General features: G+C 41.0%; 1 protein-coding gene across 1 annotated transcript in view; it reads right to left on the minus strand.

Moving 5' to 3' along the window:
• Positions 1 to 17,426, minus strand: part of SERPINI1 (serpin family I member 1) — an 80,573-nt gene that overhangs the window by 11,930 nt on the left and 51,217 nt on the right. The window contains exons 4-6 of the mRNA XM_048864007.2: positions 14,568 to 14,762; positions 12,802 to 13,006; positions 970 to 1,067 (exon numbers count right to left, since the gene is read on the minus strand). Coding sequence (XP_048719964.1) covers positions 970 to 1,067; positions 12,802 to 13,006; positions 14,568 to 14,762 — 498 coding nt within the window. The remainder of the gene's footprint in view (positions 1 to 969; positions 1,068 to 12,801; positions 13,007 to 14,567; positions 14,763 to 17,426) is intronic.

Consider the following 17,426-nt stretch of genomic DNA (forward strand, 5'->3'; position numbering starts at 1 on the left):
CAGGAGGTCAGACTAGATGATCATAATGGTCCCTTCTGGCCTTAGGCTCCATTAAACCATCATAGTCAGCTAATTGGCAATAGCCGATAACTAGAAAGTAGGGACCAAATAAGCCTGGAGATTGAATCAGTTTCTCATCCGTCAGGTCAGGACTGAGTATGGGGGAGCTTGTGCTACAGAACTGCCTGCTACTGTTGCGTGTAAGGGAGTAATTTCCTCAGAGAAGGACGGCACTCTGTCACTTCCTGCAGTTGTCTGCTCAACACCTTTCCTGGACTTCACATTCATTTAAAAAAACCAACCCAGCTCTTTTTGCTGAGTCTATTTGAAATGAATTTTTAAATTTAAAGGATCTTGGTAGGTATGAAAGTGAAATGCTGACAACTGGCTTGAACAGACATGCAGCGGATGTAGTTATTTGTGCTCATGTGCCTTAATCTTAAAAACTTTTCCTTTCCAATGCTTCTTCTACACAGAAGATGATTAACCTTACGATAGCTTTATGCTGTGGACAGATGGCCCCTGGGGTAAGAGATGACAAGTCACTTGCTGTTTGAATTCAGGCTATGAGATAAACAAATCCACTGAACCACTAAGGCCATGTGTATAAGAGGCCTCAATATTGTTCATCATGCCAGTGGCATCCACCTTTTGCATAATGTTCCTTTTTCTCTTTACTCATGCAACAAAAGCATTGCCACTTATAACACCAGGAGTAGAGGGATCTTAAGCAAAGGTAAAACCCACAGATTGGTAAAGCTTGTAAAATAATCTCTCTCAAAACTGTTCTTGGAAAGTTCACAATCCAGTGATAAATGCACACTGTCATATTAAAAGAATGCTGCAGGGTCACAAAAACCTACTATATTATTGGCAAAAACCAATTTCGCAGTCCTTTTTTGTTCTCTCTCTCAATAACGTCGAGACTTTATGCTCTATTGTGAAAGACTGGAAACAAGAGCGTCTTACCAGACATTGCAGTGAGATCAGCATTTCTGCTGAATACTTCTGTGATTCCAAGACCCTTCAAAACATCTTTCAGATCAACTTCCTGTTCTGCTGTGAACCTGGGGAGCATAACAGAGAATTGCAAAATCCAAGGATGTATGAGTAGTATTTATTTTTATTAGCATGTTTGTAAATTGTAGTTAATTGAGGTTGAAACATCAAGTTAAATAAAAAAGAAGCAAATTTAGTACTCAGATACAATAGTATGGTGCTGCATGCTATAGAAATGCTTATAAATACATTATAAATACATATATTTATTGATAACGGACATTCATGGCTAGAATATTCTATAACTATTTGTACTGCACCAGCCCCCGAAATATGCTAACATTACATACATGAGGCATACACAAAATCCCTGCCTTTAAAAACTTAGTAATGTAGTTAGATTAAATAGATAGGAGAAAAAGAAAGCTAGCAAATATCAAACTGAATGTGATTAAGTTTAATCTAGATAATGGAACAATGAGTGATACAAAAAGAGTGCAGAAACTTTATAGGTAGCTGTTAGCAAAAAGAAAGATTAGGAAAATAAAGATGCTCATCTTTTATTTTAAGAAAATAAATAAAAAACACAGAATACCAAGAAGGCTACAAGAAAAGGAGTACTTGTGGCACCTTAGAGACTAACCAATTTATTTGAGCATAAGCTTTCGTGAGCTACAGCTCACTTCAGTAATTCATTCTGGTCCTGCTTCCAATGAAGTCAATGGCAAAACTCTCATTAGTTTCAATGTTGCAGCATTGGGTCCTAGACTAGGAAGTCCTGTAGTAAAGGAGTTTATCAAAGTAATAATGACAAAGGGCTACCTTTAGCTAGATTAGAAATGTCACAGAGGTCTATTGATAGATGAGAAGGCGTAATAGGAAATTTTCGTGTAATAAAGGCTCTTTGTAAAAATGACCAGAACATTAATTATAAAGCGTTTCAATTATGCGGCCATCAACTATAGGGTCACAAAGAGAAAGCACAGAGCATAGAAGGGTTTCATTACACAATTTCTTCAGCAAGCCATATGGCTAGAGACTATTTTGCATTCAGACTGCAGTTCTTAGTAAATCTCTCTCGTATACTCTTGACCCAGTAGAAAAACTATTGTACCACTGTGCCATTTCTTGTAATAAAAATAATTAAACAGTCTTATTTCATATTAACAAACCACGTATAATGCAACATGTGTCAACCATCCAGCAGCAATGATCCTATTGATGTGATCATTGTGAGAAATGAGAGGTGCTGCACAGAATCCTGACCCAGCATAAAGCAGTTGATGAAGTGTGGAGATGATCTCACTGAATGTCAGGGCATGTGCAAAAACTGGAAGCTTAACGCCCCCCTTCCTCCCCCAAAATAAAAAAATCTAGAGATAATGAAGAATGAAATGAAAAAGGTCAGCTGGATTTTCCCATTGTCAAGAAAAATCTAACAGAAGAAGAAAATGGAAAACATGATTCATATTTATGCAACAAAAATGTAAAGGTAAAAAGTGACAAAACAAGCCAAAGAGAATCAACAAAAATTCAGCTAAACAGATGTTAATGTTCTTTACTAAGGAAGAATTTGTCTAAATGAAAAGATGATTTATGAGGGATAGTACAGGAGCAGCTACACCTTATTGGTGACAGCAAAAGAATTAAAGCACCAGGCCCAAACAACCTACAGGAGGATCATGGTGCTTGGGAGGAAAACAGGAGACACAGTCTTCCTTAAGAGTTCATTGCTTTGGCAGGATACCAGAGGACCAGCAAGTGACTAATACAATGTCATTAGTTGGGAAAGTCCCCTCTGGTGATCTAGCAAATTTCACTGCTGTCAGCTTGACATCTTTTGTCAGAGCACTGCACACTCTTCATGAACAACATGTAAAGGCATAGTGTACAGATGAACCAAGGCAGCCAACATGATTTCAGGAAGGGGAAAGTGTCCTTAATTAGCTTTGTTCTTTGAAAGGATGCAGCACTCACTTTGCCCACAGCGATGAACTGGGAGTTCACGTAGAGTGGAATAAAGCCCCATGCAGTTAGCCAATGCAAGGCCCTTTGAACAACTTTAGCCCTGCATTAAGGGCCAAATCCTCAAGTCTTTATTCATTCAAAGCCCCTCCCGACTTCAAGGCTCTGAAACGGTGGGCCAGATTCTGCTCTCAATTATGCCAGTGTAAATCTAGAGAGTTACTCCACTGACTTCAGTGCGAACTCTTAGAAAGAGCTGAAAGTGCTTGGCCCTCGATGCAGGGTTTAACTGGGGTTTAAATGGTGCAAATGGACTTGTATGGGCACCTTATATAGAGGTGAACGTTCCGAGGAATATTTATTGCCATGTTACAATTGAGATAAATTTCAAAATTAAGAGCCCAAGCATGCCCCCTAATCCACCCACACAGGGATTGACATTATTTGGTATTAGGTTAGTTGGTTATATATGCATTATGTAAAGCAATTGGCTATTTTTTAAAAAAAGAGTAAGCATTACAATAAAGGTGCAAACTAATATCTCATACTGCCAGTGTCAAATCAGCTAGATAGGCTCCCACCAGCAATAGACTCTGACAGAGAATAAACATAACTATACACATCTGATGAAACTCAATACTGTTGGTGAATCATTAAAGTGAGGTAGAATGGTAGTGAGGGTAATGGGTTTGAAAAACAACCTAGAGGTTGCAAAACAAACAAAACACACAACCCGCCCCCCCCCCCCCAAAAAAAAAAAAAAAGCAAAGAAACCTCAACTACTGCAAATGGAAACTTCTAACTGCAGAAAGATTACAAGGAGATATAAATGGGATTTAAGTGGATACTACTTGACTACTAGACCGCAAATAACATGCTTAGCAGATAAATGACAAATAATAAACTACCAAAAAAAAAAAGAGAACACAAACGGATACATGAAAAGAGACTTTTGCATACTAAGCTCGGAAGAGATTTGGGAGTTATTTTTGAAAAATCCCTAAACTTCAAAACTGAATATGCTGCAGAAGGGGGGATGGGGCTGGGAGGATGGGAAGGAGGGGGAAAAATTCAAAAAGTTTATCTATCATATTACTAAAGAACTATATAAAATATGGTATTGACAGTATATATAATGTAGGCCCTATTCTCATTCAGACCTCTGACAGGGCAAAATGTTGGGTGGGTGAAGTTCACCAGAAGGCCTGCAAAGGGATCTCATCAGATGATCAGATTTGATCATCAGAAAATTGTACACTCCTAGATACGGACTGAGAAACATTATAAGTGTTTCTTGAACTTTTGAAAAACAAGCTGGCCCTTTAAGAAAAGTGACACTAATCACACCCCATTCACTTTGCCATGTGTTGTTGAAAACCTGACTCAGCTGACTCAGTCTAGATTCTGTAGATCTTTTTAATAGGATGCCTTCTTTCCTTTTTTACATGCTCTGTTAAACGGTGAATTTACAATTAAAATATCACAATTGGCATATGAATGAACTCCCTTTGAAAGTAATGGGTCTGTTCACGCTTCAGGCTCTTGGAAAACTCAGGGAGACATCACGGTATCAGTTACACTCAGTTCACATTTTCAAGGATTTCTTTGCAGCTGTAACAGCTAGAGATTTAAATCAATTATGATGATTACTGCATTATTATTTATTAATTAATTTTTAATTAACAACAAGGGTGATGTCGTGGTGGGAGTCTACTATAGACCACCAGACCAGGGGGATGAAGTGGACGAGGCTTTCTTCCAGCAACTCGCAGAAGTTACTAGATTGCATGCCCTGCTTCTCATGGGAGACTTCAATCACCCTGATATCTGCTGGGAGTGCACAGACAATCCAGGAAGTTTTTGGAAAATGTAGGGGACAATTTCCTGGTGCAAGTGCTGGAGGAACCAACTAGGGGCAGAGCTGTTCTTGACCTGCTGCTCACAAACTGGGAAGAACTAGTAGGGGAAGCAAAAGTGGATGGGAACCTGGGAGGCAGTGACCATGAGATGGTCCAGTTCAGGATCCTGACACAAGGAGGAAAGGAAAGCAGCAGAATACGGACCCTGGACTTCAGAAAAGCAGACTTTGACTCCATCCCCTGGGAGAATAACATGAGGGGGAAAGGAGTCCAGGAGAGCTGGCTGTATTTTAAAGAATCCTTATTGAGGTTACAGGGACAAAGCATCCCGATGTGTAGAAAGAATAGTAAAATATGGCAGGCGACCAGCTTGGCTTAACAGTGAAATCCTTGCTGATCTTAAATACAAAAAAGAAGCTTACAAGAAGTGGAAGATTGGACAAATGACCAGGGACGAGTATAAAAATATTGCTCGGGCATGCAGGAGTGAAATCTGGAGGGCCAAATCACACCTGGAGTTGCAGCTAGCAAGAGATGTTAAGAGTAACAAGAAGGGTTTCTTCAGGTATGTTAGCAACAAGAAGAAAGTCAAGGAAAGTGTGGGCCCCTTACTGAATGAGGGAGGCAACCTAGTGACCGAGGATGTGGAAAAAGCTAATGTACTCAATGCTTTTTTTGCCTCTGTCTTCACGAATAAGGTCAGCTCCCAGACTACTGCACTGGGCAGCACAGCATGGGGAGGAGGTGACCAGCCCTCTGTGGAGAAAGAAGTGGTTCGGGATTATTTAGAAAAGCTGGACGTGCACAAGTCCATAGGGCCGGATGCGTTGCAACTGAGACTGATAAAGGAGTTGGCGGATGTGATTGCAGAGCCATTGGCCATTATCTTTGAAAACTCATGGCGATCGGGGGAAGTCCCGGATGACTGGAAAAAGGCTAATGTAGTGCCCATCTTTAAAAAAGGGAAGGAGGGGGATCCTGGGAACTACAGGCCAGTCAGCCTCACCTCAGTCCCCGGAAAAATCATGGAGCAGGTCCTCAAGGAATCAATTCTGAAGCACTTAGAGGAGAGGAAAGTGATCAGGAACAGTCAGCATGGATTCACCAAGGGCAAGTCACGCCTGACTAATCTAATTGCCTTCTATAACAAGATAACTGGTTCTGTGGATGAAGGGAAAGCAGTGGACGTGTTGTTCCTTGACTTTAGCAAAGCTTTTGACATGGTCTCCCACAGTATTCTTGCCAGCAAGTTAAAGAAGTATGGGCTGGATGAATGGACTATAAGGTGGATAGAAAGCTGGCTAGATTGTCGGGCTTAACGGGTAGTGATCAATGGCTCCATGTCTAGTTGGCAGCCGGTATCAAGTGGAGTGCCCCAAGGGTCGGTCCTGGGGCTGGTTTTGTTCAATATCTTCATAAATGATCTGGAGGATGGTGTGGATTGCACCCTCAGCAAGTTTGCAGAGGACACTAAACTGGGAGGAGAGGTAGATATGCTGGAGGGTAGGGATAGGATACAGAGGGACCTGGACAAATTGGAGAATTGGGCCAAAAGAAATCTGATGAGGTTCAACAAGGACAAGTGCAGAGTCCTACACTTAGGATGGAAGAATCCAATGCACCGCTACAGACTAGGGACCGAATGGCTCGGCAGCAGTTCTGCAGACTTAGGGGTTACAGTGGACGAGAAGCTGGATATGAGTCAACAGTGTGCCCTTGTTGCCAAGAAGACCAATGGCATTTTGGGATGTATAAGTAGAGGCATTGCCAGCAGATCGAGGGACGTGATCGTTCCCCTCTATTTGACACTGGTGAGGCCTCATCTGGAGTACTGTGTCCAGTTTTGGGCCCCACACTACAAGAAGGATGTGGGAAAAATTAGAAAGAGTCCAGCGGAGGGCAACAAAAATGATTAGGGGACTGGAACACATGAGTTATGAGGAGAGGCTGAGGGAACTGGGATTGTTTAGTCTGCGGAAGAGAAGAATGAGGGGGGATTTGATAGCTGCTTTCAACTACCTGAAAGGGGGTTCCAAAGAGGATGGCTCTAGTCTGTTCTCAGTGGTAGCAGATGACAGAACAAGGAGTAATGGTCTCAAGTTGCAGTGGGGGAGATTTAGGTTGGATATTAGGAAAAACTTTTTCAGTAGGAGGGTGGTGAAACACTGGAATGCGTTAACTAGGGAGGTGGTAGAATCTCCTTCCTTAGACGTTTTTAAGGTCAGGCTTGACAAAGCCCTGGCTGGGATGATTTAATTGGGGATCGGTCCTGCTTTGAGCAGGGGGTTGGACTAGATGACCTCCTGAGGTCCCTTCCAAGCCTGATATTCTATGATTCTATGATTATTATTATAATTAAAGCAGGTAGTCCAGAGAACAACTGAGCTGCCTGTTCAGCCCCAGCCCCTAAGCTAGTCCTTTGGGGCACCCCACACTTTGGGAATGCTGCATTACATAATATTCAACCATAAAGTAGTAGTTTCCTCCATAATGTTCAGGAAGTATGTGGGTGCATCATGCAGAGCAGAAGAACTGCATATTCCCATAAGCGCTAAAAGTATCTGTCTTCCAGTCTTATACTGGCAACTGGAGAAAAGGAGATTTACTTTGGAGCTTCAAATGCTACAAATAGGGCAAATCAAATTTCCATACCCATCAGACAGAAGTCATAGTCACTGAAGAACTGCAGTTATTTGACAGCACTTGAAACTTAAGTGGAATCTGACCAAAAGAAAACCTACATGTTAAACCTAAATCTATTCTATCAACCCCGAGACACCATAGGGAGAGTAATGCAAAAAACAAGTGAAAAAACTGGACTCTTCTGCATTGAACAAACAAAACAAAACAAAAAACAAAAACACCCAGACAAGAGATAGAAGAGAAAGACAGGACTAGCTGGACTTGAATGAAAGCTTGTTTGTATAGAATACATTGGAAAAACTGTTACATGACCTCATGCTTCCATGAGAGTGAAAAATGTCAATTATCTGTTCCCTGAGAGAGCACTAACTTGTGAACTGATCCACTTTCAAAGAACCCAATAATGTTTATTGCCATAACACCATAGGTTAAGAGGCGAGATGACTGGCCTGAATTTGTAGTACATTCATAAAAAGGGGAACGTCTAACATCTGCTACACACTTGGGAATTATTTCCTCTATTACAATAGCTTTGATAAGTATGTATTCACATGTTAATATCTCTTTGGAGACTTTTATAAAGAGAGCAGATGTTGGCAAGAGGCAAAGAAGCAGCACAAGTATGAGAAAGAGTCGGGGTAAGCGTTAGTGTGGCAGTCATATTTTTTACTAGGTTTACCTGGTCTCTCTCTTCACTTCCTACCTAGAACTGTGGGCCTGATCCGGAGCTCACTAAAGTAGATGACCACGTTTCTCTTTAGGGCAGGCACCATATCATCTAGGGATAGCAAAACACAGTATCGAAACTTCTCTGATATGATCCAGCTTTCCAATAAATACCAGAGTTATTGAAGATGAGCCCTGAGTCAAGGATTAAAGTTATACAACAGTGAGATTTAGAGGAGGTATTCATTTCCTTGGCAGAACAGAGTCCTTAGTTTAGAATTTATGTAGAGAATTAATTAATACGATTCATTCAAAACCTTCCATGTTCAGAAAGGACAGAAGAGAAAGGAGAGACGGCCCAGTCCCACAAGATGCTGAGTGCCTCCTGTGAGCTGCTGAATTCCCACTGAACCAAATGGGAGTTGAGAGTACTTAGAATCAAAGGGGACTGGGTCTACTTTTTGCTCATACAGCAAAAAGAGTTGGAGCAAAAATTTAATTCAGCCAGAGGTTATCATTTCAAAGTTACTTAGTTTGTGACAGGAAGTTGAAAATCTAGGTTCTCAAACTGATCCATAGCACATACTTTTATGCAGAGCAAAAAGCAGAGCAAATGAAAAAGAGGAACAAGTGCATTAGTTCAGATCACAGGTAAAATTAACACCTGCCTAGGTGGCCAGTATAAGCCCTCAGCATCTGAAGCAGTGTTTTAGTCTAGTGGGGAGCCTAGGCTTCTATATGGTCAGTTAACATGACTTCAGACATATCAGCCTGCATCTTAACAGGGCTTTTCAATGGTGTCAAAGATAACTCATCTGAGCGAACATGACTGAAACAGCCTCCTCCCTCCCCATCTTTGTCCATCAAGACCAGGCCATAGGCATCCTCTACCTCAGCCCTCACTCACGGCAGTCAGAGCTGCTATACCCAGAGTTCTGGACATCTCTATGATCATGTCACAAGAAGAACCAGAGCTGACAAATACCAGAAACAGCAGAAGGGCCAAGGAAAGAATGAGCAGGTAGGAAAAGCTTCCCCACTCCCCTTTTTAAGGCAAACTGTGGCATGTGAAACTCTGAAGAACTGCTCAGACTGCACTCCTGTTATTAGCCAGTAGTTCTCCCTTTGGTTCTCTTCAAATAAATTATGTTTGGGAGACGTTTTTGTAAATTAATTTCATGGTCTGTTTCACTTCTATGCAGAAGTGGATTAAAATGTTGATCACTTTAGCCCTGGTTAAGCTGGAAAAAATTATTTGAAAATGAAAAATGAGAAAGTATAATTGTCCCCTTTGCTATTAAGAGAAGTAATACAGAGTTTCATTTGCACACAGATAGCACAGACAGATATTGGAAAAGTTGTGATTAACTCTGCTGTGACTAGTCATTCAGGCCCGATTACAAATGTATAAGTTTAAAAAATGTTCACTTTATAATTGGACAGTTTCTTTCAGGGGTATGAAAATTTAATTCTATTCCACTGCTGCTTTCAATTTCTCAGTGGACAGAGTCTGCAGGCCACATTTCATAACATGCCTTTTCAATGAGAGCATAAAATATTTATGAAGTGTTTATTTAGTGCACAGATAAATTCTGCAGATCACCTCTGAATCCTAATGGAAATCTAGCATGCTGGGAGTGCACAGTTAATCTCTGCAATTTAATAAGGGAATTACAGTATCTCTATGCTGAATTTCAAGCCCACACTAGTTTTTTTAATAATCTGAAAATACAGAGGGAGATTAATGGCACCCAATTTTATCCAAATTCATTGACGTGTACAAAATGCTTAAAGATTGCTGGATGGAAGGTGCAAACTGAGGTTACATTGGGAGTAGTAAAAAGAAAAGAAGTACTTGTGGCACCTTAGAGACTAACCAATTTATTTGAGCATAAGCTTTCGTGACATGAAAACACGGCTGTTACTCTGAAACCTGTCATTGGGAGTAGTAGATCTGTGTTTCCCAGCTGGTTGGGATGGGCTTCTCCACGTGACGGGACATGAAGACTAGCAGAAGAGGAGCTGTTGGTTTGAGGAAGAGGAACAATAGGAGTGGGGAAGTATGCATAACCCAGCAGGACTGGATTAAAGCCTACCCACTATAGGCGCATGCCTAGGATTCTGACTCCTGGAATCACGTGACATTAGAGAGTCCTGTGTTCCCTATAAGCTGCGCGCTTGAGTGGCTGCGCAGGAGAGATTTAAGTGCTGTGCATGTGTTCAGGAGCCCCGGCTGCAACGTTGCTCTGTCCTGTAGCTGCTCCTGGGACTCTCCTGCTGGCTGTGCAGGGGCAGAGGAGGGTGCCGATGTCAGTGTCCCTCCTCCCCCTGCATTCCATCTCTGCAGAGCAGGGGAAAGGCAGGGGACACAGCCTGACTCAAGACTTGGAGCTGCTGCAGGGAATGGTGAGTGACTTTCTTAAAGAGACTGTGCATTGTTTCTGAGATTTTCCCAGCATCCAGCTTACGGAGTCACAGTCTCTCTGTATGTCTGTGTGTCTCTGACGTGCACACACAGTCTCACTTTCTCTCCCCCTCTCCCTCCCTGCTCATGTACCCCATCTCTGCAGAGCGGGGGAGGGGAGACAACATGACTCAGATCAGAGCAGGAGAGCTTTCAATGAGTGCCTTAAAGAGACAGCACAGGGCGTCTCAGAAACTTTCTCAGCAGCCAGCACGTACGCACGCATGCGCGCACCCCCCCCCCCATCTCTGTGTCACACTCACCTCCCAACACATACTTGTATTATTGTTGTTGTTATGTCTTGGTACTTCCTGCAATGCACATATATTCTCTGTCCTGGCTGAAGTAATTGTCCCTATTTAACTTTTTAAAAATATATAACTATATCTAGGTTTGTTTCTACTGGTGGAGCACATCCGCACATACCTCAGTCCGCATAACAAAATTTATCCTGCAGAGGGATGGAAAAATTAGAGGGAACATAAAAAAAAAGCAGAGACTATCAAAGTTTCTAGCACTTATGGTTGCAAAGAGCAGCTTTAAAAAAATGTGATAGGACTGTAACAGATGCAAGGACACCTGCCTGAGTCTGCAGACAACCTGGAACAGTAGTTCTGAGATGGGTGAACTGCCTCATGCATCTCAATGGGGGCATTGCTCTGGAGGGTCCTGCCAACACCACCCCAGCTGAAGAACAGTGTAGTGGGCCCAGCCCACGTAGACACATGCTGGCTGCTGTGCAAGCCCCCCTGGTGCCTCTCCAGAGTGCAGGGGGCAAGGGTGGTGGTGGAAGAAGTGGCTACTTGTGCTGCTCTCGGGAGTTGGGGGAGATGGAGACCCCAAACTAATGCTTTTGCCTTTCTTGGAGGGGTTTCCCAGCCTCTGCCACTCCAAGTGGTGGTGGTGGTGGGGAGGAGGCATGGCTTGAGACAGGACCAGAATGGGGTGGTATGATGTGCCTAGGGCCCTGGCTTGCCTTCATCTAGCCCTATAACTCTGGATTTGCTCTACAATCCATAGCATGGACCCATGGCTGCAAGGTATCTTCTTGAAAAGGACCTTCACATGGGTACAAGGGTTAGGTTAAGAGAGTTTTATTCGTTTAAAAGAAAACAGTTATAAATTATCCCTTCTTAGCACAAAGAGGCCCTTGGGTTATACGTACACGATTTCAATTAAACATTACTGAAATAAAGAGCAGTAACTACCATTTTATGTCTTTGCTCTGCAGCAACAGAATGGTGGCAAAGCTAACAGTTCCTTAAAACCACTGGACCATAATGCACTTCAGATGTCCTCTGCCACCACCTGTTCCCTGTTTTCAAACCATTCCTTTGCCACTCCCCCCCCCAGCTGTTCAGTTTGTAGAGTGGCCTAAAGAAGCCTTACATAAAACAATAAATGAGAAGCACAGTTATATTCTTAGATATAATGAAATTTCAGCTAGTCTAAATTTAGAAATTAAGATGATTAAAGAGCATCTTTTCAAAAACTGCATACATCACTGAGGGAAGTTCTTGCTGTACACTGAAAAGCTGCCACTGTCACCTAAGGAAAATAGATGCAATGGTTTGATATAATATCAAGTCAATACACATCAGTGGACTTTGCATCAGGCCCAAAAGGAAAACAAATCTGGAGGGATTCCTCTATGTTCCTGTGCTTATTACAGAATAACCTTGCATATTACAAACACTAAGGTTATATAACTGCAAATACTTCCTTATCCAAAAGGTAACTGGCAAGTTTGTAAGGGTCACTACTGCAACAGATGGCTACAGAAAAGCCTGACAAGAGGTTTGTATCCGATGGAACGGATCTGTCATTGCTCCAAGTAACCAGTGTAAATCAATCTTTTAACCTTAAAATCAGCGCTGACAAGAAGAAAGGTTTCAATTTGGATCATCTTATATCAAAATAAAATGGCCTCTTGGATGTAATTTTAATGGGAAATCGCTAAGGATTCCCTCCCTGTTCTCTCACTGCCTAGAAATTTCACATCTGTTTTCTAAACCCCACCCCCCTGCAGAGCACATGACAAATCTCAAACTGTCCTGAAAACAGAAAACGCTGTTGTGATGATTAAAAGCAATTGCTGCTGTGCCAATATGTCTCTGCTACCCTGTACAGTCATATAATGACATAGCAGGCAAAGCACATAAATGCACCCCGTTAAAAAATGCGTACTTGGAAATATAGCCTCACCTTGGTAGATATACCTCCACTTTTTGTTTTTTCACAGAGTTAGCCCATTCCTCAATCAACTGGGCTTTGACCAAGGGCTCCAGTGTGACTAGTGGAACTTCCTGTCTGGAAAGAACGATCATCATACTTATCTCATCGCCTTCGTATGGTATTTCCAGAACTTGATAGATACCGCCTGCTTCATTGGAGCCATCGCTGAACTCCCCTACAAAAAAGGAATATAATTCCACCATAAGCATTTCCTTTAAACTTTGTCTTTACTAAACAAACTGGGGGAAAACGAACACTATGCAACACTAGTAATCTGTCAGATGTAAATTAAACATAACAAATATGTACACCGTATTCAGAAGAAGGCAAAACACCACACCTTAAATTACTAACCTCATCTTGGGTAACATTTTTCAAAGAACCTAAGGAACCTGGGAACCTAAGTCCCACTGACTCAATGAGACTTAGGCTCCCAAATGCCTAAATTATATTTTAAAATGAGGCTTAAGCCAGGCCTACACTACAGATTTGTGCTGGCATAATTATCTGGGTCAGATAACTAACGTACGTAATTATGCTGGCAGACATTTGTAGTGCAGATGTAACTTAAAGGCGCTTTTGAAAATTTTAATCTTTGTCTCAACTATTAAGTCTTTCTTGATACGTGATTCCTTGTGATGTTCAATTAAAAAGTTTGTAATTGTATTTGTATTTCTAAGACAATACATAGTATTTAAAAAAGGAGATTCCCCAACTATGTTAGAAAATGATTCAGAAAAAAAAAACGTGCCAGTAAAACTGAACATAAATCTCAGCTTTCGATACCACTTATCACTTGACCAATCCTCCTCTTATTACCTTAATGTCATCATCAAAACAATTCAGCTATACACTGCTCACATTTACTTGTTTAGCATTTTCTCTCTCCAAGTGTAGTTACATCCTCATGTGGAGAAAAATGACTTCCTTAACTTGCTCCCTGCTTGGTCTGCAGAACCCAGATTTGTTATCCTTCTGGGCACCCCTTTTTTCAGTGAGGTAGATATATTTATAAGCAATCCTTTACTCATTATAATTTATTAAATAGGTATCCAGAGCACAAGACATGCATGTACAATTATATTTTAGAAATCTGAAGCAGTAAATAAGTGGAACAAAAAATTCAATTTCCCTAGTAACTTTCACAACTGCTTTTGAATAGGATAAGAGATGACACCTTTCATCAGAACATGATAAAAATCAAACTTCAAAATCAAACATTTCATAATTTTAAAGTGGCTAGAACTGAAATTTACAGAATTAAGGATGAAGAAAGAAAATTGCTGCTTGAGAACTCAGTAAAGTTTGATTTAAGGTTTTTTATTTTGTATATTTTACATGTGATGTTAACTATTTCTGTTTTAACAATTATAAAGCTTAAACTTATTGACACTCAATGTCTACCATCATTAATTATTTACCCCCATTGTAATTCCCTGCAACTGAAAATTTAAATGGATAAAAAAGAAAAAATGCTTAAAAATAAGCTTCAATATTACCTGTTGAAATTAAAAAACAAAATAAAAAATTAATTCTGTCAATGCAACATGTAATTGACCACGTGTGTGAAGAAATACCCAACAAGGGAATGCCAATCAGGTAACTGCATATAGTTTGTCAATCATATACATACAAGTGCAGAATTGTGCATGGCTGAATACATAGTGTCATATTATCGCTACAATGAGTTAGCGTTATCTGCACTAATTAAGTCAGCTGTCCAGGTCCCAGCTTACCATAATAAAATTCTCCCTGCTGGTACATCATTGGAATCTGCACTTCACTTTCATCATCTTTAGTGAAAGAGAAAGTCCTTGTGTTTTCAGGTCTGAATTGCGACTTCCAGTTTCCCTTGAAGTAGATTGCATTGACGAGGGCCAAATGAGTTAGAGCACTGAAATCCCTTGATGAGGCAAAATCTTTGATCATGTCTGTCAGAGAGACAGGAAAAGAAGGAGTGCTTCAAACTGCACGTAAAATTGAATATTCAATCAAAGCTCATCCAGCTCGCAAAAAGAAAGAAAATAAAAAATAGCACTAACATATAATTTCCAATTCAGATTTTCACATTAAATCCCAAATTAAATTTCCAGCATTTTCAAAACCTAAATCATGGTGTCGGTATGTAAATCCTTCCTTCAAGTGGTTATCAGTCACTTGTTTCTGAGCATCACTTTTAAAATATAACCCACACTGAAACCTTGAGGAAATGTAGGTCAAATAAAGAAAGTTTCTACCGGTGTTACAGTACAGTTCACTATTTTCCTCCTAGGGGATCAACTTTTATGGACTTGGGCTCTAATCTGAAGAAGCCCCTAAAGATGTGCTTAACTTTAAGAACATAAGGAGTCCCACTGATTGGGGCCTTTAATAGCAATGAGTGGGCAGCGCCGTCACCAGGCATTTTAGTGCCTGGAGTGAGCAAGCATATTTGAGCCCCTTACTGTTTCATCCTCTCCCCCTCCTCCCCCCAGTAATTTTTCTGTCCCCATGGCTTTGCACCCTGGGAAGTTGCCCTGCCTTGGTTACGGCCCTGAGAGTGGGTCAGGTACTCAGTTTTCACTCAGGCGAAGGCCCACTGTCTCCAAGATGAGGACTGTTAAAGAGACGAAGCCCTCAGCATTTGATTCACGGACATTTGCTCATGGAAAGGAAAGGAGAAAAGACATCTTACATCTGCTGTAGTCATGAGAGGCTTGTTAGCTGAGCATAGCAGCTGCTATGCTCACACTCCTAAATAAATTATTCCAATCAGAGTGCACTGTCTGTTACCTGATTGGATACAGCTTGTTTTCAGTAAAATAATTTTGATTTTATAACTCTAAGAATAATGACAAATCTAGTCACTGCATTTAATAAATCATCCCAGATGGATTCCTTACTCCCATTTGTGACCGACATGCTGTATAATGGGTTAAAAAAATAAAAGCACTCTATCTGTTATTTATTACTTCTCAATTTGATTTGTGCCGCGAGTGTGTTTAGAGTCAAATTCTGCCTCTGGATGCATTTGCAGAGCTCCACAGAGCAGCCAATTGGTATCACATTTGTGCATCAGAGGGCAGAATCTGGTTCATGCTGTCTTGGGAGTGACTGTTTTTGTTTATACTTCAGTTTATTCAGGGCAATGTCCCTTGAGGCAGTAAGTTTACCACAGTTAAGAGAACACACAAGCACACTCACTCAAGTTCCAACATGAAAGCTTGTTTGAATACAGGAGGAGGAGGAGGAGGAGAAGTAATCAGAAGTCTTTCCTTCCTCTGTTCGAAATTTCATTTTCAGTGATATTTTCCAAACAGTTCTTGGTAACACGTGTTATTGTATATTAAGAATATTCCACACTATATAGAAACCTAAGACAGTTATGTCTCATTTATTTTGCACCTCGTTGAGCGCATATTCCTCAAAGCTTTGAGAGGAGTGTGTTTAACAAGCCATGGATGAAATCCTGACCACCTCTGTGGCACTGTTGTGCTAACAAGGGAAGAGGGTCATCTCCTCCCTTGACAGCAGCCAGGCAAGAATGAGCTCTGGTGCTACCGACATATTAAGCTGAGGGACCCCTACTGCCTGTCAGTGCATCATTGCCCCAGTGGATTGCAGACTGCCAGCTTGGTCAGCACAAAGCATGCTCGTGCAGCAGGCATTAGACAGGTGCTTATACTGCACCTTCTAAAAACACAAAGGTGCACCCAACTGTACATTCACCTACGCCAGCATGATGTGACCTATTGCCTGCTGGTGCTACTTTGTCTCCTCCATTTCTGTGTCTCCAAACAGCAAGGCAGGATTTTACCTCCAAAGTGCGACACATTCCCTGATACCCTGGCAAAACAGGATGAATTCAAACTAGAGCAAGAGCCTTAACATTGAGTACTTTTCCCATTTGAGCCACCAATTTACGTATTAAATAAAGCATTTCTTCCCATTACAGCTCTACAGCTAGATTCTCAGGTATCATGAGGATGTGTATGTGGCAGAAATTCCTAGAAAGATTCTGAGTCTTTAGACTTACAGTATTGCAACTGAGGACAGAATCTGGCCTCTATTGTTAAAATATTAACATCACAAATTAAATTTAAGAGACATATGGTGGAAAAAGAATTAGAACAAAATTATTCTCTGATCCACAAATTGGGACACATGCTGCTTCTATTTGCTTTCCAAGTATGTATGGAACCAAACAATCAATGGGAGCACCACACAGGCAATGATCAGAATTCAACAGCAGATCTGAGCATATACATTTACTTTTTTAGTTTTGCCTTTACTGTTTTATCCTACTAGAGATCTCTGTTCACCTTAGTAGTGATAGTCTTATCAATGGTCAAATTCTGTCTTTGGCTACACTGATATGGCTTCCACTGAAGTCAACAGGAGCTGCATGTGTCAAGACTTTGTCATTGGATCTGCACATGTCTACCAAAACTGACTTTATATTCCTTAATATATTTGGGCCTTATCCTGAGAGGTAATGAGCACCCACAATTCTCATTTTAAGTCATTACTAAGCTCAGGCCAGTAACGCCTTTAAACATTTTTTATGTAGTAACCAACAGTTTAGAAAGAAAGCATGAAAAAAATTAATTTTCATT

The sequence above is a fragment of the Caretta caretta genome, chromosome 9 (genome assembly GCF_965140235.1).
Source record: "Caretta caretta isolate rCarCar2 chromosome 9, rCarCar1.hap1, whole genome shotgun sequence".
Lineage (NCBI taxonomy): Eukaryota > Metazoa > Chordata > Testudines > Cheloniidae > Caretta > Caretta caretta.